Source organism: Triturus cristatus, chromosome 7 (genome assembly GCF_964204655.1).
Source record: "Triturus cristatus chromosome 7, aTriCri1.1, whole genome shotgun sequence".
Taxonomy (NCBI): Eukaryota; Metazoa; Chordata; class Amphibia; order Caudata; family Salamandridae; genus Triturus; species Triturus cristatus.
The window spans coordinates 1,689,894,331-1,689,919,882 of NC_140590.1; the positions used below are offsets into that span (position 1 = coordinate 1,689,894,331).

General features: G+C 46.2%; 1 protein-coding gene across 6 annotated transcripts in view; it reads left to right on the plus strand.

Annotated features, from left to right (window-relative positions):
* Window positions 1–24,821, plus strand: part of LOC146812763 (tyrosine-protein phosphatase non-receptor type 6-like) — a 302,600-nt gene extending 277,779 nt beyond the window's left edge. For 5 of the 6 annotated variants that reach the window (XM_085619862.1, XM_085619866.1, XM_085619861.1 and 2 more), the window contains 7 exons: window positions 1,270–1,401; window positions 5,725–5,879; window positions 10,390–10,457; window positions 11,532–11,683; window positions 14,661–14,746; window positions 14,950–15,095; window positions 24,092–24,821. In XM_085619862.1, the coding sequence (XP_085475988.1) occupies window positions 1,270–1,401; window positions 5,725–5,879; window positions 10,390–10,457; window positions 11,532–11,683; window positions 14,661–14,746; window positions 14,950–15,073 (717 nt within the window). In that variant the 3' untranslated portion in view covers window positions 15,074–15,095; window positions 24,092–24,821. The remainder of the gene's footprint in view (window positions 1–1,269; window positions 1,402–5,724; window positions 5,880–10,389; window positions 10,458–11,531; window positions 11,684–14,660; window positions 14,747–14,949; window positions 15,096–24,091) is intronic. The other variant, XM_085619864.1, reaches the window with a different exon arrangement.
* Window positions 24,822–25,552: the final 731 nt, after the last annotated feature.

The window sequence follows — 25,552 nt, forward strand, 5'->3', positions numbered from 1 at the left end:
CGAACTACCCCTGAACAACATTAGAGCGCACCTTTGATTGACATTACCATCATAGCTGCTGGAAGTTGGGTTACTGGGGGTGCTGCAGCATCCCCAAAATAACCATGTGGGAGTTCTAAGAGTGAATGACCATTATGGAAGATTTTAACTTTTGTTTTTATCTTTTATGTTCAAAGACAGAGATCAATCATGCTATACGAAAGCCCTTTAACATGTATTTATGTCAAATGTACGCTGATTGAAATGCCAATAAAACATTTTTTTTTTTTTTGAAAGACAGAGATCAAATGTCAGGCTATGTCTGCTGACAGATTGCTGCTTATTCTTTTAACATGGAGATTGGTGTTTACTTTTCTTTCTTACTTCAAAGTTAGAGCATTTTGTAAGGTGAACTATTGGATAATCTCGCTGAGGTACAGGCAGAGTAAAAAGAAGGGGTGTAGGAGGGAAATACCTGCAAATAAACTGAACAAATATTTCTAAATATATCAGCAGTTCGAAATGCACATGCAAATGCAGCAAATGGGCTCCATACTTAGTAAGGCAAAAGACCTTTGAGTGCTATTTCCGCACCTCCAAGGCTGGAACAGTTCTTAAAGGCGCTCTTCCTGAGTTATAGGCTCAATCGCAGACGAGGGCCTATGACGAGGGAGAAGGTCTTTAACCTCCATGTAGACCAAGGCAGGAGGGCTACAATGCTATTAGAACACTCCACCGACTTAGGATAGAATGCAGGATGCAAGCACCAGGCAGCGTAAACTAATATTTAAATTGAGGGCAGCACCTCTTACTGTACTCCCATAAGTAATTTGTTATTGTACTGTTTGTTGTCACACTTTTTCACACCCACCTAAGTGCCACTTGTGAAGCACCGAACCTGGCACCTTAGGTAGAATGACATTCTTTTTGCCCACATTCATGGCAGCAGGCCACTCTCTGGAGGCATCACCCAGCTGTTTCTGTAGTTGTCTATTCCTCTTTTTTCTTCTTTCATTTGTGCTTTTTAAAACGTTTTCATTATTTTCTTGCATTCCTTCTTTCTTTCTGCCTTGTTTTTCAATTTTTCTCTTTCCCGCTTTCTTTTCTTCTTTATTTCACACTTATCTTTACTAATGCCTCTTCTGATCGCTTACTTCCTCACTCTTGTCTGTCTCTCTCACTCTCACTATCTCTCACACTCGCACACACACAGTCTCACTCTCTGCCTCTCTCGCTTTATTTCTAGCCTTCCACATTTCTCCTAATGACTACCTCTTTTCTTTTTCTCAGAACAAGTGTGTCCCTTACTGGCCAGAACTGGACAGTACTAAAGAGTTTGGACCATATCTTGTAGAGAACGTGAAAGAACACACAACCATGGACTGCAAGACCCGACTTCTTCGGCTGTCACTGCTATATGACGTAAGTGTGCTTCCTGCCTCACAAAAGAAAGTATACCCTGTCTCTTGCTGAGGTATTGTAACCATCGCTGAAAGAACCATCTACAATCCTGTGTCCAGATCTGGAGATATTATCTGGAGTCTAGTGTCCTCTTCTGGAGACCTCATCTTGAGTGTTCCAGTTCCAGAGGAGTGTTCGGTACATAAGCCACATCTGCAATATTGTTTTCAGTTTGGGGCGTCATCTGGAGGTTTGTGGGCTGTACCTAAGTGTTGATATCTGGAGTTCTGTGCCCACTTCTGGATGTCACATTTAGTGCAAGGTGATGGGGAAATGTAGCTTGGACACCCTCTGATGGACATGAAGGAGATGCTCTACCTTTTTATCTGCTCTGTGCTGCTCACTTCTTTGGCTTCATCTTTGGCCTGTCCTCAGGTGAGTCTGAATCCTGATGACACCTGTAGGCCAGTTTTATCAGGCCCTGGTTATAATGAGATGTTACCCCATGGCATTTGATCTGGTGGGATTGGCAGTAGTTTTCCAGCAAGTGATGATCTAGTTGCTCAGTGGGTTCCAGCAGTCCATGGGTTCCAAGAGGGCTTCCTGGTCAGGGGAGCAAGAAGTCTTGATTCAGCAAAGATTCTGTTGAATGTCTTGGTCCTGTGGGCAGATTCAAGTGTGTAAAACCCAAGTAGGGGTTAGTGAGTGCTAATGTAAAGGCACCAGCGACTGCAGAGAACCATTGTTATCATTTCTCAGTATGGCAGAATATAATTAACAAATTGTGGATTTTCTTTTCAGATGGGACTGTTATTATGAGATGGTTGGATAATAAAGTAGTAATGTTTAGGTGGTCAGAGGAATGATGACAACGTTATAAAGAGTTTTGTAGATTGAAGATAAAATGAACTCAGGAAACAGCTTTAGCAATGTTTAATCAGTCACTTAGGGCATAACTATTGATGCGAGTGCATATGGTATAAAAGTTGTACCATACCATCTGAGGGAGAATAGGAGATTACCTTAGAGTTTGCGGCTAAAGTGCTTTGGAGGCAGAGTTTTGCTACAGTGCAGTTGAAAATAAACCAGATTTTTGTAAGTTGGGCTGTAGAGACATTCTGGACCTTTGTGTGGGATTCACATTTAAAAATAAAACCTAACCCAATTGTGCTGAAGGACGTGCCTCTCTAAAGGATTTCACAAGAGCTCAGTAAGGATTTGTTGGTTGATATATACTGACGCTTAATAGTGCTATGGGTTGTTTTACTGGTTACACCGGATTTGGCAAAGCCAATAGGCCTGTGATTGATTTGCCAATTCATGCAGCATGCACACAATAGAGCGAGACGCAACAGAGGAAACCAGCAGGAATGGACAGAAGGAGCTCTAGTTCTAAAGTAGTTCCTCATGCAGTTCAATGCAAGCACTGAGGAGGAAGCTGCAGGATACACTCAAATAGCCAATATTATTAGGTGAGAGATTAATACTCCATGGGGCTGATCTCACATGATTGTAGTCTGGGGTAAAACCCAACAGAAACAAAGGCAGGCCACTCTGGTCTCGCTTCCATGTCAGCAATCAGCTAGTTGGCCCTAGGTTTGCACAAGAAAATCAAAACTACCACCAGCCTGCAACGTAAACTGCCTTTTCTGTTTGCAAAACGTTCTATTTGTTTAGAAACAACCTTCCCGACAACCTTTTTTTTCTCCCCAACCAATCTCTTAAGTCTCACATCCCCACATTCATGTATGGCCCAAAGGGTTATGTATAATGTTAAATATCTTTGAAAGATTGCAGATGTTTGTTTCATTTACTGGGCCAACATTCGCTCCTTTGTAAGCAGTTTTCTATTGTAAAATGTGGCTGGGGTGGCTCCTCCATTGGAGCAGAGGAGCGTCGCCCCACTTAAGTTACCCCTCAAGATGATAAATAAAATGGTAGTAAATTACCATTTCATTGTTTATCCTCCTGTCCTGACCCAAGCGTCAGGACGGGGGCGGGGCTACTGCTGAATGACAGCAGCAGGGACAAGGGTGGGCAGTGTTTGCACTTTTCAAAGTGCACATGTCCTTTTGGCCAGCTAGACATGTGCTCCTTGAAATCTCTAACCCAGCTGTCTTAAGACAGTTGGGTCAGAGTAAGTGCAGGGCTCTAGTGTCCTTGGGAGCGGCGGTTGAGGCTGCTTCCTCCAATCAGGGCGCTGCATGAGAGCAACACCAGGATTGGTGCCCACACTGCAGCATCCGGTTGAGAAGAGGTCCGGAGCAAAGGACGTCGGTTCAGGTAAAATGTTTTTTTTAAATAAAAATATTTGCACGCGCCTGTCCGTCCCCCTCTCCCTGTAGATGCCAGCAGCCAGTGAAACCTGGGCCTGTTTTACGTAACATCCACTCCTTCAGATTAGTTGGTCTGTGCCACATATGATATGAAAGCCAGGCACTGAAATGGATATCAAGATAAATATAATCTATTTATTTTAGTGCATTTTTAGGTCTGGCTTGACAGAGCAGCTGTTGACCTCATGTGGTCAGCAGAACAAGAGCTTTAATAAGAGCTCTACGCTAGAGGGCTTCGGCTCCTCCTGCATGTTGATTCCAATAGCATTTGATTGGGTAGTGGGCGTGAGCTTCGACATCCTTTGTGCCTTGTTGGAAGACCTGTATGCAGGACAGTAGACCTGACTTGTTTATGGTGACAAGTGAATGATGCAGTTTGTCAGATACCACGGTCTGATCTGCTATTATGAAAAGTTATGAGCAAAGCAGCAGATCCAGCTTATGTATTGTGAAGACACGCTGAAGTCAACAGGCTGATATGGCTGGATTGCTCTTACACTGTGGAAAAGCCTGTATATGGTATTCTGTTGCATGCAATCTCACAAACTGACATAGGAGGCAGGCTTTTGGGGTTGTTTACTGTCGCTGACAAACCCTTGGGTTGAAGATTTACACTGAGGATCCTTGTGAGGCCCACTCAGGAGGAGGTATGTCTTGTGTTGCCAACAGCAATCTTGTACATGGTTGTAGTTTTCTAACTGTAGACCAGTGGTTGACTTATGGGAAAGCTTATGGTCAATACAACAGACTTGAATTGGGTATTTTTGACAAGCCAATGAGAAAGACTGTAGGCCTGAGCGGTTTGTTAGGAAAAGTTAACTCCGATGCAGATTTCTGATCTGCTTATTATGAATGTTTAACGCAAAGCCCAACATATTTATTTGTGAAAACCATGTGTTAATGGCAATAGGCCTTTAAGCGTAGATTTATATTATCGATGTTATTGCTGGTAGAGGGTTTTTTTGGCTTCATGGAATCCCACAGACTACCTTAGTTGGCAAGGCTTTTGTTGCTGACAAGCCCTGGACGTAGGAGGTTTGCACTGTGATATTTTTTAGGTCCTCTTAGGAGAGGTGTTGTATATTTTTGCCAAATGTAATTTTTTGCAAATTGTAATTTTAGGACAGTATGCCTGATGGCTGCCTTGTGTGAAAGGTTTTGCTGAATACAGTAGGCCTAAGTTTGCTATGGTTACAAGCCATTCATAAATTATACAGGCCTGATTGGCCACACTGTAGAATGCCCTCCCCCCTCATCTTCGCTCAATGACCCAACATCTTCCCTTTCGGAAGCGCTTTAAAACATGGCTGTTCCAAAATGCCGCACCATAAGCCCCTAGTCCGTTTCTTGTGTGACACTGCTAGCTCTGGGATGCCTTCGGGTAGCCATGCGCTCTATAAGCGTTTTAATAATAATAATAAGTGTTACACTTCTTAGGAGGGGTTGCATTTTGTTTTGCCAATTATAATTTTATAATATTTGTAATTTTATGTGAAGCATTTAGCAGCACTTGTATTAAAATTCTTTTTAGATCAGGCCTGACGGGTTTACCTGTATGCCAGGATATGTAATACAAATCATTAAAATACATGCATACATATAAATACATAGAGGGACTCTGTGTCTTCCCTCCTCAGCCATTGGTCTACTTGACTTTCATTCACATTCTGATTCTGCTAATTACAGCATATAGCATGGGGCAGTGGGTCAGCCCACTTCAGCCTTTGGCTCGGTTGCCGTCTGAGTGACCTTTTTTTGCCTCATCACATATGCGCATCAGCTTGAAATTGAGTATGCTTCAGTGCTAGGCATTTAGTATTATTTTTTCTGCTTTTATTTGTCCCCTTTTTTGGTGTAACCCATCCACCAAGATATAAATCCGGCCATTATTCAGCAAGTGGATGAATGGTTGCATGATTGCAGAGATGAGTGACAGAGAGCATGTACATTTAGGTATTAAGACAAAACTAGTGGTGTAGCTAAAATCTTATGTTTTTTTTTCTTCCAGGAAAATGAAGTCCGGGACATTTGGCACTACCAGTTTCTCAGCTGGCCGGACCATGGCGTGCCTGGAGAGCCTGGTGGAGTGCTCAGCTTCCTAGATGAGATCAACCGAGTGCAGGAGCAAGCGCCCAACGCTGGCCCCATTATTGTGCACTGCAGGTATTAATCAGCTGTGTATCAGTGGTGAGGCAAGCCCACATGTATCTGTGATTCTTCATTCCCTCCTTTGGCCCCTCCATCCCCTTATGAACAGAGTCTGTCTACAGTACTTCTTTTTCACCAGTTCTCTCACTTGCTTTCACTTTGCTGTGGTTCCTTCTGCCAGCTCGTCCGCTCTGTTTAATACACTGTCTAACCCACTAGAGTACTTCGTGGCCACAGCCTGACAATCAAACATTCCTTGTAAGTGTGCAAAGGAGAGATTAACCAAAACATTTTACAACCAAGGATTAGACAGAGACTAGTGTTTTACAGCACCAACCAACATTTGCCAAAACCTATCCCATGAACAACATCACAACTATACCTTGTCACGGTACAGTGTCAGTAGAGCAAGTCATTACTAGGGGTGGGCGGACCTCGCAGAGTTACATAAAAACTCCATGGACTTATGCCAATGGGCAGAAAATATGCATATCTTGCTGTTCGCACAGCAATTCTGTGGCAGTAGTGCGAGCAGCGCTGAAAGATCAGTGCAAACGGCACCATGCTGTGTGCGGGAGTGCGCGGCCATTCGAGTTGATTTTGCTGACGCTTGAGTAGAAAATGTAGTCTAGCGGCCGCAAACCTACTTGAGAAGCAGCCCTCTGACCACAACTGCCCACTTTAGAAAATGGCGCTAGAGGGCGCCAAATCTCGCTCTCATTTCTGGAGTCTTGGGCGGACAAAATTCTGTCACGCGGCAATTGGTGGAATTTCGTCAGAACTCTGCGTTACAAGAGTAACATGGAGTTGCCAAACTGCACCAGTGGAATGAAACATTCCCCTCCATCCCTTGTAATTACCTGGCTATTGGACACTTCTCTCCATCGGCCAAAGTATAGAAGCTCATGTGAGCCACCAATCCTGCCTGTCTCCCTCTGTAAGGGTTTCTTGCTGCTGTTTTTGCGGCAATGCTCTTTATTTTCTTCATTAATGTTCTCCTGACACATTCCGTACATTCCTACAAACTTAAGATATTTCTGTGGGGTCTACATTGTGAGCTGTATGCCACACACAAATACTTCCGTGTTCTCATTGCTGTTTGGCACTGCCTGTCGTGGTCCTCCTCTGAATCTCCCCTTTTTGGAGCATCCTCTCCTCTCAATAATAGCCTTTTGTCTGGTCATTCTCTATTATTTAGAAATTATCATCTGGTTATCATCTTCTCACTAGAACTGCCTTTTCTTTATTATCCTTGGGAACAGCCATCTTCTGCTCATCCTCTCCTCTCTGGACTTGCCCTCGCCTGGTCGTCCCTTCCTCGCTTGATCTGAGGTTGCCTGTCATCTTCTGCTCTCTGGACCTGCCCTTGCCCGGTCAATCTCTTCAAGGTCATGCCATGCATTCACTTTTGCCTGTTTTTCTGCATCTTCCTTCTCTGTACATCCTACATATGCTACAACTTCCCAAAATGTCTTTTTGTCTCCATATTCCCCCAACTAACCAAGTTTCCTCTCTTCCATTAACTCCTAAACATCTGCTCACTTGCCACACTTGAGTGACAGTCTCTTCTTTCACGTTTCTCCTTCAACTGCATATGTATTTTACTCACAACTTTTGCATTTCTTCTCTGCACTTAACATAAATGAGGTCTTTAAGTTGTACAGCGTCCACTCGTTATGCGCCTTTCATGCTCTTAGAGTCTTGATCTTTTCCAAGGTTCTCCAAAGTCGGTCCTGGAGGTCCGGATCCATGCCAGATTTTAAGATAACTACATTTATCTAAATGGGGATATGCTAAAAATCTGGCATGGATCTGGCCCTCCAGGACCGACTTTGGAGACCCCTGACCTTTACTCTTATTGCCTTTCACAACAATAACCTATATTCTGGCAATGTGCCACACAACCCTGCTCTTGTCTACTGAAACACAGGGCTTAAAAGTGCCTACTGCCTCTCACCCCATATGTTCATCTTCTGCTTATGTTGACATAAATTCTGTTTGTATGTACCACTGCTTACTGTATATAGAGAATAATAGTGATTTCCCCAGATGTTTGGTTAAAATTGAACTCTGTCACTTGCATCACCTTCACCGACCCCTTGAAGCTAACCACAAGATGTCTGCAAGACAGCTATGTCTTTTATTGTTTTCAGTGCTTAACTTGTAAAATAGTAAATATAGGGTCTCAAACCTTTTATTTGGACTCCACTGCCGGTGCTATCAAATGCTGTGGTTGCAGAATACAAAGGCTACCTAGTCTTGAATCCACCTCATGCGTCTTTCTTCCCCACCCTAAGCTTCCTGTCTTTTTATCACACTCTTGCAGGGTCTTTTCACCCCTACATTCAGCTTTTGTCACTGCTTTCCATCTGTATCTTCCTTGTTCTTTCTCCATTTTCTGTCTTTCGCTCTCTTGCTATAGGCCAAAATCTGATGATTAAAGATAAGTTCCGGTCCCCAAAAATGAGTGACAACTGCAAGCAGCAGCACCATTTAAGCACCGGTTTCCCTTTATACCTCTCAACTCTCATGTTCATGACGTGTGCAACAAGTTATCCGAGTGGCCTTCAAGCTTTTTAGTATGATGTCTACCCTCATTTAAAATAACCTGGATGGATTCCCCAAGTGGCTTAAAAACAGTGGTTAATTTGAGCCAGTGGTTTATGGTGCTCTGCACTTGCACTTGATTGTCAACGCCAGCGCTTGTGACAGTCTGCCACAAGGTGGTGCTTTCTGGCTAATTTAGAGATGACCATAACAACAGTTAATTATTAATTCAATATACATTAAAAATGACTATCACCCGCCGCCCAAGCCATTCTTTCAGCTTTGGAGGCCAGAAATAGTCGGGATTGTCACACTTGTAGGAGTGCGATGGTTAGCAGCTGGGTTGTGACTATCATTGGCAGCGCTGGCGGGGGCAATGTGTGGTGCAAGCTGCAGTGGCCTCCTGATGAGAGCCCTGGCACTTATTGTTTTTTTTTTTACAAATTAAGAACTTCTTAAAAATACTGTCATGAATTGATAAACAAAGAAAGCTAGCTTACCAATAGGGGACATTATTGAGGGGTTATCTTCCAAGAAACGTAGACCGAAAACTGATATTCTGTGATGCCTTCTGTTTATCACAAAGCACATATACAAAGCAAGCAAGTCCAACATTTCATTTGAGATTTGGGCAGGGGCTAATTCAAAGCAATTTAGAACCAGACTATCATGGCCTAAATATAGTGTGACAAAAATATTGTTTCCTAAATATAGTTTACAAAACATTCGCCCAGTTGAAGTTAATAATGGAAAATATTCATCCAATGGAGTTATATTACTGAAATCTAGGTCTTGAAAATTATGTTAGCAATACTTTAGTTCTGACAATTATTTGAGGAAAAAACACATGCACTATGTTGTGTGTGCATTTTTTCCTACAATAAATCCAATATGTGAACTTAGGAAAATAATGTGAGCAAAGGAGCCAAAATGTGGAAGAGGCTCCACAGGACAGGGGTATATATCCTCCAAAATAATTGACTTTAACATATTGATCATTTCAAAACATCACCTGATGAGTTCAGTTCTGGGCAGTTTCCCTTTTGAAAAGCATAACCGAGTGGATTGGTGAAATGCTAAAGCAGTTTAGCCAATATTTGAAAATGTGTTTATAAATTGGAGCAAATATGATATTTTAAAGATATCGGCTGTAAAATACACTATGTTTCCAATGCAGTTATGGAAATAAACTAGGACAAAACTGGGACGATATGCTAATAGATATGGCTTCAAAACTGTATCAGGAGTATCATTTCTCCAGGAAAGACCATCATACGTCAGAAAAGTATTTGCTGCAAAAAGAAATAATGAGTTGGAACGAGACTTCCGTTTGGCTCAAACGCATTGTTGCGACTAACAGCTAAGCAATGTCTTATTTTAAATTTGAGTTAAGGTAAACTAGTGTGTGATGTGAGAAAATGTTTCTCTGTCTCCCCTGATGTACTATCATATGTATAGAACCCAGCTCTGCTTTCCTTTGACTTGTAACACCTACTCCCAGCGAGAACACACCTCTGATCAAAGGTCTCACTGATGCGCAATTGAGAGAAAGCTGGGACCCCTCTTACCTTTCACCAATCCCAGATTTGTTTATTAGCTCGAAACTTGTTATTAAATACCAGTCTTAAGTCTTCTTACAAAGGGGAAGACGTAACTTTAGACAACTTCCTGGTCAGAGCCTTATGTCCTTGGCATCTCTGTGCACCACTAACCTATCCTGTTCCATTGTGCAGACCTTATATGCCCCTTGCATAAAAAAGATCCTATTTTGTCCCTTTGTCATGATGCCTCCACTGCAGATACCCAAAGCTGCTGACAGTGGCAAGTACGGAAATGGTTTGCAACTCTGGCTTGGGCCTTCATTTATTTCATGCTTCTCTGCCTCTCTGGTAATCCCCACCATTCTTTTTTTCTTATGCCTCTCTACACATGAAATGCTCTCCCATCACACCCTGACTTTTGACTCCCTCCCCTGCAGCGCCGGGATTGGCCGGACGGGCACCATCATTGTGATTGACATGCTGATGGATATGATCAACACCACAGGTAACTGACATGTTTCTGCCTATAATCAGACTGCATCAGGAGTTGAGCAGCTCATCAGTCCTATTGTGCCGCTTAACCCTTTTGAAAGAACCCTGCAAGAAGAGAGTTGTGTTTTCAGCTCTGTTTGCTTTTCTTGAAGCAGTTTTCAACGCAGTGGCATAGGCCTGTGTAAATTCCAAATTGTGCAGCATTATCAGTCAAAATGTATTGTGCTATGAAGCTTACACTAACATAGCATTTAACTTAAGACAACTATTTCATACTTTACTGACAAGGGACTCATAGACATGTTCTCTTATACCACTTCTTGTGTTATTCTCCATAGTAACTCAAGGGCTTGAGTACCTGCTACAAAGATAAGAATGTAACATACTGTTCATGGTTTCAGAAGTCGATTAAATGACTGCCATTGACTTATTTAATAATAATGCATGTTATTTAGTGCCAAAATAGACAACAAACTATGTGCGCAATATAAATGATCAGTACAGACCTGCAGTGTGTACTTAGTGTGCAGGCTGAATACAAGGGTTCATATTCATGCACACGAGTTATGTTAAAAAGCCAGGTTTTAAGCTTAATGTTGCAATATCTGCCTAAGACCACAGAATGAAGAAAGAAAAACGTAGCAGGTGATCTACAAAACAGTAGTGCTCATTGTTTCCACCAGCAAGTAAGTTTACATTTTTTGCCCTACACAAATTTTGCCAGTTGTCCTGATTTATCTTCACCTTCATCCAAGTAAAGGTTTTTCCACTTTGTGAGATAATTGTCACCAAACTTTGGCAAGATAATGTTCACTGTAATCAAATCCAGCCAAGATGAAGAATGCATTCAGAACTTTTTTGGGCAAGTTTACGTTTTGTAACATACATTTTTGGAAAAGTTATTATTTTCACCCAAATGTGGCAATACATAAAACATTGTAACTTTCTTGCAGTTGAAGTTTTTTTTATAGAACTTCACAAAGGTTGCAAATAACAAAATAAATTGACAATCTCTGTGTTTCACACACCTGATTCCCACTGCATTATTTCCTTCTTTGCCTCCTCCATACTGTCGTTCCGCGTATAGGCCTGGACTGTGACATTGACATCCAGAAGACAATCCAGATGGTTCGGGAGCAGCGTTCTGGAATGGTGCAGACCGAGGCTCAGTACCGGTTCATCTACATGGCGATCAGTCAGTTCATTGATACCGAAAAGCAGAAGCTCGAGGCCATGCAGGTACCATGGGGGTGAAGTGAGCAGAATTCAATTCTAAGGCAGGCTGGATAACAGCAGAACCAATGAGAAATGAGTACAGACACGTAACCTCCCAGGAGATGGGTATAGACTGACAAACTCTAGGAGATGGGTACAGATAGACTGAAACTCTGGGAGATGGGTACAGATAGACTGAAAACTCTGGAAGATGGGTATGAATAAACTGAGACTCTGGGAAAGGGGTACAGATAGACTGAAACTCTGGGATATGGGTATAGATAAAATGAAACTCTGGGAGTTGGATTTAGACAAACATAAACTCTGGTAGTTTGGGTATAGATGAACTGAAACTCTGGGAGATTGGTATGGATAAACAGAGACTCTGGGAGAGGGATTACAGATAGACTGAAATTCTGTGAGTTGGGTATAGATAAACTGAAATTCTGGGAGATGGGTTTAAATAAACTGAAATTCTGGGAGATGGGTATCGATAGACTGGAACTCTGGGAGATGGTTATGGATAAACAGACTCTGGGGGAGGGCTACAGATAGATTGAAACTCTGGGAGATGGGTTTAGATAAACTGAAACTCTGGGAGATGGATATAGATAGACTGAGACTCGTGGAGATGGGTATAGATAAACTGACATTTTGGGAGATGGGTATCGACAGACTGAAACTGGGAGATGGGTATAGATAGACTGAAAGTCTGGGTTTTGGGTATAGCTAGACTGAAACTCTGGAAGAGCGGTACAGATACACTGAAAGGCTGGGAGATGGGTATGGATAAACTGATACTCTGGGAGAGGGGTACGGATAGGCTGAAACTCTGGGAGATGGGTATAGATAAACTGAAATTTTGGGAGATGGGTATCGACAGACTGAATCTCTGGGAGATGGGTTTAGATTAACTGAATCTCCGGGAAATGTGCTTCGACAGACTGAAGATCTGGGAGATGGGTATAGATTAACTGAGAGTCTGGAAGATGGGTAAAGATAAACTGAGACTCTAGGATATGAATATAGAAAACAAAATCTGGGAGATGGGTATGGATAAACACACTCTGGGGAAGGGTACAGATAAACTGAAACTCTGAGAGATGGGTTTAGATAAACTGAAACTCTGGGAGTTTGCGTTTAGATAGACAAACTCTTGGAGATGGGTAAGGATAAACTGAGACTCTGGGAGAGGGGTACAGATAGACTGAAACTCTGGGGGATGGGTATAGATAAACTGAAATTCTGGGATATGGGTTTAGATAAATTAAGACTCTGGGAGAGGGGTACAAATGACCTGAAACTCTTGGAGATGGGCATCGACAGACTGAACTTCTGTGAGATGGGTATAGATAAACTGAAACTCTGGAAGATGAATATAGAAAACTGAAACTCTGGGAGATGGGTATAGATAAACTGAGACTCTGGGAAATGGGTATCGACAGACTGAAACTGTGGGAGATGGGTATTATATAAACTGAGACTCTAGGAGATGGGTATAGATAAACTGAAACTCTGGGAGATGGCTAAAGATAAACTGAGACTCTGGGAAATGGGGTTAGATGTACTGAAACTCTGGGAGATGGTTAAAGATAAACTGAGAGTCTGGAAGATGGGTATAGATAAACTGAGACTCTGTAAGATGTGTATAGATAGACTGAAACTCTGGAAGATGAATATAGAAAACTGAAACTCTGGGAGATGGGTATAGATAAACTGAGACTCTGGGAAATGGGTATCGACAGACTGAAACTGTGGGAGATGGGTATTATATAAACTGAGACTCTAGGAGATGGGTATAGATAAACTGAAACTCTGGGAGATGGCTAAAGATAAACTGAGACTCTGGGAAATGGGGTTAGATGTACTGAAACTCTGGGAGATGGTTAAAGATAAACTGAGACGCTGGGAGATGGGTATAGATAAACTGAACCTTTGGGAGATGGGTATAGATCAACTCAAAATCTTGGAGAAGGGTACAGGCAGCCTAAACAGTTGTAAGATTGATACAGACATACTCAGCTACTAGGTGATGGCTATAAACAGACTTAACCCCTAGGGAATGGGCTAAACGTATGTGAGCTAGTTGGAGGCAGAACCATTTCAGGATGATACGTGCATGCGCCGCTGTGAGCTTGGAATAAATTAAACACTGTGAGGTAAGTATGGGCAGTGAAAACCACTTCGAGCCAAGTGCAGACAGAATCACTGTGAAATGGGTGCAAAGTGAACCACTGGAAAATGGATAGAGAGAGAGCTACTTTGAGATTGGTGCAGACAGTTCCACTGTGAAATGGGTGCTGATGTTGAGATGTGCGGAGATGTGTACCACCAGAGGCACTGTGACATGACTAAGGACAGTGAAGTCCAGAGGGATACAGAGTGAACCAATGGGAGATGGGTAAAGACAGAACACAGCGAGATGGATACTAAGCAAACTACTGGGGGATTGTTAGAGTCTGAGGGAAAGGCTTCTAGGCATCTACGTCAGGACCACTACATGACGGCACAGACGAAACAAACCTGAGAAGGGAAAATGTAGCACCACAGTGAGGCAGTGCCAACAGAACTCATGCAAGGTGGGCACAGACAGGATATGTGTTAGACGGGCACCAAAAGAATAATTATTGCATGGGCAAAAATAAAACCACAAAGAAAATGTAATGACATATTGGCACAAATAGGGTCACTACAAGATGGGTGCTGATAAAACATTCCTGAGGGAGGAATACAGGCATCAGCACAGAGGGGACCACTGGGAAATGGGCACAGGCAGTACCACAGTGAGGTGGTTACAGATGGTGAGAAGCGCTGAGTTATGTATAGTAAATAGCAATTTGAGACGATTCTGTTGCATGCATATAGTCATTCAGAACCAATATGAAACTCCACAGAGAGATAGACATACCTCCATCTCTATGCATGATAATAGGGGACATATTTTGGAGCTTTAATGATACTTGGAGTTTTACTCTTCTCCTTATATGGTTTTGTTTTGCAGAAAAATACAGAATCTCAGTATGGTAACATCCAACGAATTCAAGGGGCTAAGAACACACACACAAAAGCTACACGCAAGTCCTCAAAGTAAGTAACTCCTGCATTGCTTAAGTAACTCCTGCATCACTATCCACATTAAATATTTGTGTATCTTCTGTCACCTGTGACCCTCTCCCATGACCCACTTTCTCTTCATTATCTCTACGTTGCTCCTTTGTGCACCGAAAAGTATTTATCACAACTCTTCCCTCAATAAGATTGTTCCTGCCACTTCTCTTTCCTATTTTTAGGCAGAAAGATGAGGCCACGATCTATGAGAATCTCCATGCCACACGGGGGAAGAAAGATGACAAGTCAAAGAAGCAGAAATCGACTGAGCAGGAGAAGCAAAAAGGATCACTGAAGAGGAAATAATGCCAAAGAAACAGAACGTAAGGTGGGGTTCTCCTCTAAATAATTCAATTTCTGATCTTCACAAGATGACGCTGATTTGGAGAAAAGAGAAAGAAAGATAAAGTATTGACTAAAGGGGATATATGATTATCAGGGGCCAAATCTCCCAATCTAATGTGCACCTTCATAGGTTTCTGCAGAGCATAATAGAGTTTGTAGAGAAAGCCTGTGTGCTTGATTTGTTTTTGCTTAAAGAATATATACTGAATCTTCTCCTTCCCATCAATTGTTGAGTTTAAAAAACATATCCAGATAATTCAAGCAAAACTTCCACTTGCATGCCAAAATAGTCCGATAGTTGGCTTTTGAATGTGGACATTATGCTATATAGTATTTGTTAATTTCACTTGTATCGAAGTTTCATTTCACTAAAGGACCAACAATAACGGGGCGTGGCCGAGCAAGCCATAATGGCGGACGTGTGTTAGGCGAGCTCTGTCCAGCCTAAGCAACTATCCTCTACTTATCCTGCTTCTCCGATCTGTCTCGCCTTCCTCGATTGTGCTCCAGGGGCGCACGTGTGGGGGCTGTGTTTTTTGCCCCATTTTGACTGTGGATTACTGCCTGAAGAGACAAGGTAGCGTTGACCCGGAGCGTGGCCTGCAGGTCACTGTGCTGCGCCATAACCTGGCAGTCTGGAGCAGAGGCTGGTGGCCGGAGAGCGCCGTATCTGGGGACCTCCGCGGAGAGCAAAGACGGCGCTAGTGAGCCCTCGGTCGCTGACCATGCGGTGAGAGCCTCGAGGGGCAGTGTCTGGCGGGTCTGAGCCGTGGACGCACGGCGTGTGGCCATCTCCCTCCTAGCTCCTCCTCCTGGGCAGCAGACGGCTTATCGACGGCCACATCGGGCCGCGGGTGAAGTAGAGGAGAGGCAAAGTTGTGTACCGGGGCGGGCGGCAGCCTCTTTGCTGCTGGCCCGGTGTTGGGTCCGAGGTATCTTTGGCTCTCCGTCGTCTGGTGAGCCGCCCGCTGCCCCTACCTTCATTGGCTGCGCTACACGCTCGCATCGACGGCCATTTCAGGTTGCGTGAGCTCACTGTAGTGCACATGAACTGTGAGGTGGTCGGGGGCCTCGGCGGTCTTTGGCCATTGCTGCGCACCCTGGAGGCTGGAGGCAGACCCCTAAGGGAATGACGAGGAGTGAGTGGGGGATCCCCCTGGTTCTCTACCAGAGGGCCCTATCAGCAGTAGATGCTCCTGTGAGCGCAGCCACCCAGGGGATCAACGCAGGGGGCCTAGGTGGAGTGCTGTGGCAGTGGGCAGCTGCCTGTGGACACCCTGTTACCAGGCTGGGTGCCCCCGGGGCCCCCCTCCTCCTCTTTTTCCTCCCCCTCTCTTGCTGGCGGCCTCGCAGTCGGCGGCCAGACCGGGCCACGGGTCTACATTGCAGGGGGGAGTGTGCTCTCCCACTCCAGGGCCCAGACAGGCCCGCAGTCCTCCGACGCAGCTGCTTGGTAAGTCAGCTCGAAAATATCCTGGGTTTCAGAGGGTTCGGTGGCCGCCATGACGAGAGACAAGGCAGGAGGGGGCTCAGCCAAGCAGAGCACACTCAACAAGTTTACAGGCCTTGGGGCCCCTGTGGCGGTGCCCCGGAAGACACAGGGGGTCGTATCGGACATGCCCGACAACGCCGCACTTATGGCTGCTATTACACAGTCCAGGGACATTACTGGACGCTAAAATTGGGACGGTTGGCTCAGATGTCATGCTCCTACGGCAAGATTTGCGGAACGCGGTGGCTTGCATTACGGAAGCAGAGTCCCAGATTTCTGGCATGGAAGAGGAGGTCACCGCCCTACAAAAAGTGGGTGGTCACACTAAAGACAACTCAGCGTGGCCTTGCGGCACGAGTGGAGGATGCCAAGGGAAGGGCCAGGTGCGACAACCTCCGCTTTGTAGGCTTCCGGGAGGGCTTTGAGGGGGGATATATGGAGCAGTTTCTTTCTCAATCGCTGGAGAATTGGCTCCCCCCCCCCCCCGAAGTCCTTGTCTCGCTGCTTTGTGGTGGAGCGTGGCCATAGAGCTCTTATGCAGAAGACATCGCAACGTTGCTGAATTATCATGAGCGCGATGTAATTCTCAAGCAGGCCAGAGCCAAGGAACCTCTGCTTTTTGATAATGCTCTTATATGGATTTTTCCCGACTACACGAAACTGATTCAGCAACGGAGGCAATCGTTTCTGGCGGCCAAGGCCCATCTTCGAGAACTGAAACTTCCATATGCACTGCTGTATCTGGCACGGTTGCGGGTGGTGTATCGGTCTCACACCTACTTTTTTGATTCGCTGGAAGAAGTGTTTCACTGGCAGACGAGACGGTGCGGCTGCATCCTCACACGCCGCCAAGGAGGGAATCTGACTCATCTAGCGAGGCAGCTCGGACGCTGCCTCAACCGAAATCTAAGGGTCACAGACGCTCCAGATCCAGACGTCGGGCTCAATCATGCAGTGAATCCTCCCAGGCTGGCTCGCCCTCCCACTACTTCGGCCTCATGATTGGAGGAGGTGACTGTAGTCCCATGAGTCTTGAGCATTGCAGCTTTGATCGGAGAAGTCCGTACGTGGGCCGTTTCTCTGTTGGACCTTCCCCGACAGAGAGAGTGCATGTCTACAATGTGCTGTAAGTTGGGGATCCATTGGACGGGGTGTGCCGAGACCCCCTGTTGGGATCTGCGGGCCACACCGGCCGCGACAGATACTTCATTGTTGTTGAGGTAAAGGGTGGGGGGGTTTGTTGTGTTGTTATTGTTATTGTTTTTATCCACGGATCGCACTTCTCTACACTAACATTAGGCCTCCTTACACACAGCACACACCTTTCTCTACACCAGCACACGGAACCACGATCTTTCATGGCAGTCCTGCTCGATAGTTCCCCAGGGCCCTCTAGTACCCTTTGAATAATGAGTTGGAATGTCAGGACGGCTCTAGACAAAATTAAACGTGGGGCCATACTGCAACAGGCTAAGAGTGCCCACGCTGACATACCCATGCTACAAGAAACACACCTTGTGGGATCAAAAGCATGTTGTTTTCAGCGTTATGGGTACTTTCAGGGGTTTCCCACGGGGTTTATGAGGGGGTCACGGGGGGTGGCAGTCTTGATTCTTTGCCGGGTCCCATACACACATGTTAAGACTTGGGCGGACACTCAGGGGCGGTATTTGTTCCTGCAGGGCATGATCCGGGAAGAACCTGTGGTGTTGGGCTGTGTCTACGCCCCCTCCACTGTCGTGGGTTCTAGTAGAATGACTGATGACGCTATGGGCAGATATACCAGACGGCCTGTCTGTGGTTAGGGGGGACTGGAATGACGTGATGGATGTGGTCAGGGATCGGTAGAGGCCTGGGGGGGATATAGCAGTTCGCCGGCCCACAAAACTATACTCTCTGGCGTTGGGGCTTGGTTGGGAGGACCCGTGGCGCCGGTTACATGGTAATGCCCAGGGGTACACATATTTCTCAGCAGTTCACGATTCTTACTTTTATTTGATTTTTTTATTTATTTTGAGAATTTTATATAGCGCTGGCTAGACCCGGAGGTATCCGAGCGCTTTACATAAGGTTCCACAGAAATGCCAAAATTACATCAGTTACACGTTACATCAGTTACTAGAAAAACATTTCAAAAGTATAGAAGATTAAATAAATGGAGCTTAGAAGGGTAAGGGTAAGGGGGTGGGGTAAAGGGTAGGAGGTAGATAGGATGGAGAGACGAAGGAGAGTCGGCCCAAAGTCCGGCTAGGTAGGTGACGGCCGAGGGGGAAGTCCACAGCCCATCTCCTCTTTAGCTATCAGGTAGCTCCACCAGGCATCAGCCAAACAGCTAGGTCTCAACGGGAAAACAATTAAAGAGCAAAGAGGAGGGATAAATGCAGCGTAGAGGAGAAAGGGGGTAGAGTAAAGGAGTGGGAGGGAGAATACAATGGAGAGACAAAGTAAGTTCTGTCCAAAGACTGGCTGGGTAGGTGACGGCTGAAGGGGTAGTTCACTGCCCATCTCCTCTTTAGCTATCAGGTAGCTCCACCGGGCATCGGTCAAAAAGCTAGGTCTCCACGGTCAGAGGTAGGTACACAGATTCCGTATCATGATGGGTAGGTCGGATGGGTGATGTGTTCGAGACATGATTAATTCTGCCCAGGTGCCATCTTAGGGTCAGGCGGGCTTGGGTGCTTACTGCAGCCTTTTCTGCTGTGAAAAGCCGGCTTCCGGAGGGTTTAAACCACCCTCTCCCCTGCTGGTGTAAACTCGGTGGCCCAGCCCATGTAGCCCTGTGTGGTTCAAGGGGCTTTTCGTCTTGCTGCAGTCTGGTGGTGTGAGATGGGGGCTGGGGGAGGATCAAGATACTGCAGGGCTGGGCGGGTGAACGTCTTCCCCAAGTCAGCTACCTACAACCCAGTCCTCCCCCCCCCCCGCAGTGGGTGCTCTCACCAGTAAAAGTCGCTCATGGGATGTGCCCGGCTTCTCTATGTGTCTTCTGCCCGTTACACTGTGATCAGCGCTAAAAACGGCATCTAGTCACCATCTTGGGCCTCCAGGTGGATCTAAAGTCTGGCGACCAACTCACGCATTAACCACACTGCTCAGGGGCCACGCTTCAATTCCCATTAAGCGCGGCAGTCTGGGCCACTCCAGTATGCACCTAGGGCCTCAGGGTCAGCCGCCAGTTCTCAGCACGCAATTGCGCTGCTCCTCTGTCCCGGCTGTCATCAGGTGCCTCCGCTCCTCAAGCTGCGTCGTCATAGGCCGTCTGACATCGGAATTCGGCGATTCCGGATCCCCGCAGCAGATTCACCGTGATTCCTCAGGCCCGCAGCCAGCCCCACGAGGTCCTCACCTGCAATCGGTCCCAGCAGCGGCACCACGGAGCTCTTGTGACCCGTCTCCGGTCCGTCACTGGCAGTTATGCCGCCATCTTGGTCACAGTAGGCCGGCTATACTCCCGCCTCGATTAACTGTTTCTTCCCCGGGTAGCAGCATTCAGGGTGGTCGGGCTGATATTCTTCCGAGAGGCCTCTCGGATCATTCGCCGATAGCCCTTACATTACCAGTGGGCCGGGCGAGACAGCCTTTCCAGTGGCGCCTCTCAGCTTGGAACCTCCAAAAGGGAGACTATAGGGAACGGATGGAAGGTGCTATTGACCAATACTTGACTCTCAATGTGGGATCGGTTTCAGGGGCCGAATCCTAGTGGGAGGCCTTGAAGCCCACTTTACAGGGTATCGACATCTCCTTTTGTGCGGCAGCTCGCAGAGCGCGTAGGGAAACTCTGCTACAAGCAGAGGCCAATATTACAGATCTGAAACATCTCAGCAGGGGCGACGGGGGCAACCAGGTCCGTCAACAATTGCTGCTGGCACAACAGAACTATGCCGCCCTCCTGTTGGATGAGGCCCGCCTTGCCTGGCTGGCAACACGCAGTCGGGTTTACCAGTGGAGAGATAAGTCGAGCAAGATGCTCCATCGGTTGTGTCAAGGGATGTTTCATTGCCAGGCCCTCCCCGGTATAGCAAATTCGGACGGGGAGTCCATTACGGACCCCTCTGAGATTGCTGAAAGTTTAGCTACGTATTACGCGGAGTTGTACGCCCCCAGAGAGTCTCTCCATGAAGATATGATAGGCAGTTTTCTCAACGACTTCCCGCCTAGGGCTTTGTCAGATGAGGCGAGTGAGGAATTGGACCTCCGCCTTACAGAGGAGGAATTGGGTGCTGACTTAGGAGACCTTAATTCTGGGAAGGCCCCAGGGCCAAATAGGTTTCCCTGTGAATTTTTAAAGAAATACTTCTTGCAGCTGGGGCTCCATTACCTCAGGGTGGTGGAGGAGGCCCGCGAGTGGGGATGCCTCCCTCGTGACTGGAGACATGCAGAGGTAGTGGTTTTTCATAAACCTGGATGACCCCCTGATCAACACGCTTCCTACCGCCCTATTTCCCTTCTGAACGTCGAAGCCAAAATTCTGGCCAAGGCGCTTGCCTATTGCCTTCGGTCCCATATTACTACTTTAGTGCACCCAAATCAGGCTGGGTTTATGCCCCAGAGGGCGACCCGGCACAATATTCGACGAGCACATATTGCTGTTGCGACCATTCGGGGACTGGGTGAACGGGCGGTGCTATTACTAGCAGATATAGACAAGGCATTTGATTCCCTTAGTTGGGTGTACTTATTTGCGTTGCTACACAGGCTGAATTTCAGACCACGCTTCTTGTCCTACCTGACTTTGCTCTGCACTGATCTCACCGCGTCAGTGTGCGTTGCCGGCTCTACCTCCTCCACCTTTTCCATTGGACGGGGCACCCGGCAGGGTTGCCCTCTGTCTCCATACCTGTTTACATAGGCTATGGAACCCCTGGCCGCTTGGGTGCACGTTGATGCGCAGGTGTCTGGATTTGAATGGGCGCACGGACTATCAGATCATTTCGCATTATATGCCGACTACGTTTTGTTTTTCCTTACCGATGTAGCTAAGATGGAGCCGAGATTGCTCCGCATCATGCAGATCTTCAGGGAATTGTCGGGTCTCTACCTGAACCCCCGCAAGACCATCTTGTGGGTTCTTGGGGACACGTCGGATCTTGGCTCCTGGGCTTCGTCGGTCCAAGTGGTTACAGGGGGGATGAACTATTTGGGAGTATTCCTATCGGACTCGCCTACCGTGTCTTGGGAAAGGAACCTGGTTCCGGTTTGGTAACGCGTGCGGGAGGATCTTAAGACTTGGTCCCATATGCCACTGTCAATTTATGGTAGATCGGCCATATTCAAGATGGTCTTGCTCCCCCGTCTATTATATCAATTGCAGAATCACCCCTATCCGATTTCCCGCAGATGGTTCCGACAGGTTAATGCCGCCCTGGGTCAGTTTCTATGGGCGGGAGGAGCGGTGCGAGTTGCCCTACGGACATGCTTCCTCTCTACGTACTGTGGGGGGCTGGCGACTTCCAATATTCTTTCATACTATATGGCCTCACACCTCCTTGTGCTGAACGAGTGGTGGTATGGGTACAGGGACGACCCAGCCTATGCAGTTGAGTGGCGCCGTATGGGGGATTTCTCCCTACCGACAATACTGTACTCTGCACCGATACGCAATTCATTGCTGTCGGCGACGAAGGTCGTTTTCCAAATTTGTCGGCAGGCCCTACGGAGGATGGGGTGGTGGAATAAACTAACACAGGAGACCCCTCTGTGGAACAACGGGCGTCTGCCACAATTAGCCACTCTTTCGGGGTTTCGTGGATGGGATTGCATTGGTATCTCTTCCCTGGGGGATGTAATGCGGGGGACGATCCTGAAGTCCTTTTAGGACCTACAAAAGGACTTCCACATGGCGAAAACCCAATTCTATAAATATCTCCAGTTTCGGCACCCCCTTTCTCCTAGCCTAGAGGGTTTGGAGTCACTGGCGGAGTTTAGCCCGATAGAAGCGAATGTGTTTAAGGGTGATCTTCAGGATCACAAGATCTCTAAGATTTACCAGTCCCTGGTTACTCACTGCTCTCCCACACTGGAGAAGCTTAGAGGGGCCTGGGAGGGAGACGTTGGCCCACTTGATGAGGAAGACTGGACGGAGGCCTTAGCTTCCCCACGGGGGGGCGGCAATAGCGATACGACTGCGCCTGGTCCAGTTTAAATATCTTCATCGGGTATATTTCACAAGGGCTCGATTGTGGAAGGTGGAACTGGTAGCCTCCCCAGTTTGGCTCCGGTGCGAACGGGAGGAGGGTACCCTGATGTATACAGTTTGGCACTGTTCTTCCTTGAGACCATTCTGGAGGGGAGTGATGGCCTGCCTCTCTGAGGTGTTGGGTTGGGACCATCCCCACTCGCCGAAGCTGTTATGGATGGAATTGGGGGCAACTTATATAAACGCAATCTCATGTTGCTTGGGTTCGTTCCGGCAAAGAGAGACATTGCTAGGGCCTGGAAGGCACCGGTAGCACCCCCAGTGTCCGCATGGAAGAATGACCTAGACTTCTGCGTGGGCTTGGAGCTTTCCATCTTTACTGCAAGAGGGTGCCCACATAAACATTTTAAAATCTGGAAGCGATGGGCGGACTATCGAGGCTTGGAGTTGGAGCCGGTTTCTACAACAAGGCCCCTCAATCAGTGTAGGTTTTACTTTGTTGGTGCAAACGGTGGATTACTGTGTATTCGTGTGCTGAAATTGCTTATTGTGATGTATGTTCTATTGCTGTGCTGCTCTTGGGAGGTTGTTAGTGTGATTGGGGAGGGGATTGTTGGGATAGGGTTTTCATATTGTTTCTTTCATCTGCATTGCTCTCCATTTTTCCTTGATCTTATTATGAAAACGTCAGTCATAATGCTTTACGTTTATTATACAGAAGTCTCTGGTTTACAGAGCTCTGCCACATATGTGCTATTTCACGAATAAAATCTGTTTAAAAAATAAAAAAAGAAAGGACCAACAATACCATCAGAAAGCAAAAAGATCGAACATAGATTTCTTGAAGCACTACAACATAGCAACTACTTGCAAAATAGATGAGCTTTTAGAAGATCCCTAATGCAAATTAGAGATGACTATTGTGCAAAGAAACTGATAAAACATTCCAAGTCTTTGCCGCTGTAACAGAGAAGCCATGGTCACCTTGAATTTCGTATAGCAAGAAGATCCAGTGCATTGGAACATACATGCCTGGCCTTCTTACTACGCAGGTAGATTTACCATACAAAATCTGGGGGGCTCTGATAAACTTTGTGTGGACTACCTCCATTGCTTTAAAAATAACCATTTTCTGAATGGAGAGCCAACGCACCTCATTCGGCATAGGTGAGATGTTATGTCATCTGGGGATATTACTAATCAGCTGGGCTGCCGTGTTTTGAATACGCTGTAAGTGGTTTTATATTTTTGCTGGAGCTACCAGGTAAAGCTACTTTGCATAATTCATTTGGGACTGTTGAATACTGGTCCTCTACACATCAGTAATGGTTCTCTTCTCCCACTCTTCTTTCAGCTTGGCGTGAAGGAGTCGCCCTGGCCTCTGGAGTATCGGAGTACTATTGGGTGTTTCCTGTCTGACCAAGCGGCTTGATACCAGCTACCCCTGGTGCACACTTCCTTCTCCTGGCTAAGCAACTGCGTCTGGAAAACTGCTGCGTCCCCACTCTCCCCAGGAGAAGGCCCCATGTACTGTACGCATCCCACTAAGGGCGCTTCCGGCTCCCTAAGAATCTCCGGCACCCCTCTGCAATGGTTCTTCCCCTTTCGGGGATGAGGACTTCAGTTTAAATGGACCTCCTGCCATCACTGGGCTTCACAGTGACGATTGTGGACTTCGAGCCTTACATGGTACTCTCCTTGCAGCCCCCAATGATGATCACCAAGTCATGTGACTTGTAGTGCGCGAACCAATGGCTGGCCAGTTTATTCACACCACTGGTGGCAACCATTGTTTTTTCTGTCTGCCATCATCTGGCACCATTGTCAGAATGTTTACAGTCTGCCCCTGAATGAGGGATCCCCTCCTCCCATGGTGAGTACCACTCTGCTCACACCCCTCAGGCTCTCATGCCCTGGTAATCTTCTCAGAGTACACTGGAATGACATGCCCTTCTCATCCCCCATGTGTGGAAGGAAAATCCACATCTCTGTGCAATCAGTCAATGTGCAATCGCAATTCATGTGCGTTGGCCAATTTGCTGTAATTTAAATAAAGTTTGGTTTGTTTTGTAACAGAAAAGAAACGTAGGGTCTGCCTCCCAGTTCATTGATTCATCCTTATAAAAAAAGCATCTTGCTTTGTATGGATTCCGGCTCATTCACCTACGCCGAAGCATTCCTCCATCTACCCACACATGCATGTTACCAGCAAGTCAAGATGTTGTCTTCCATCAGTCAAAGGGTCCATCTGAATTACAGCCGGAGGACATGTATCTCCAGCTGACACGTATGTGAGTTTTTTTATTTTATTGTATTAGCTGCTTCAGATAGAAACTGGATGGTGACCCTCAGGAGGACCTCAGGCTTGTCAAGCGTCCATGGACCAGAATCCACACACTGCCAGATTGCACATTTGTAGACTTGAAAAAATTGTACACAACCCATAGCTCTTGAGGTGCACAAGGGGCAGGCTCAAGCCACTTCCACAGAACATTTTGAAAACAAGGTTACAATTGTGTGTTTTTAAACAGCTTCGACCAACTACACTGGTTAAGGGAGATTGCAATGTATGATGGTTCGGACGGTGGGCTGGCACTTGCACCCCAAAGAATTTTTGAAAAAACAGTGAAGTGAAATGACCCAATATTAAATCAAATTTGTGCCATTTTTTAATTTGTGAAAAATACTTTTCATTGGTGGTTTTGGAGTTCTCTACAGCTTTTACTCAAAATGGTGACTGAAGAAGGCCGAGTGCGTTTATTTTTTATTTATTACATTTGTAAATCCCATCAGGCACCTCAGAGTGCCATGCCTG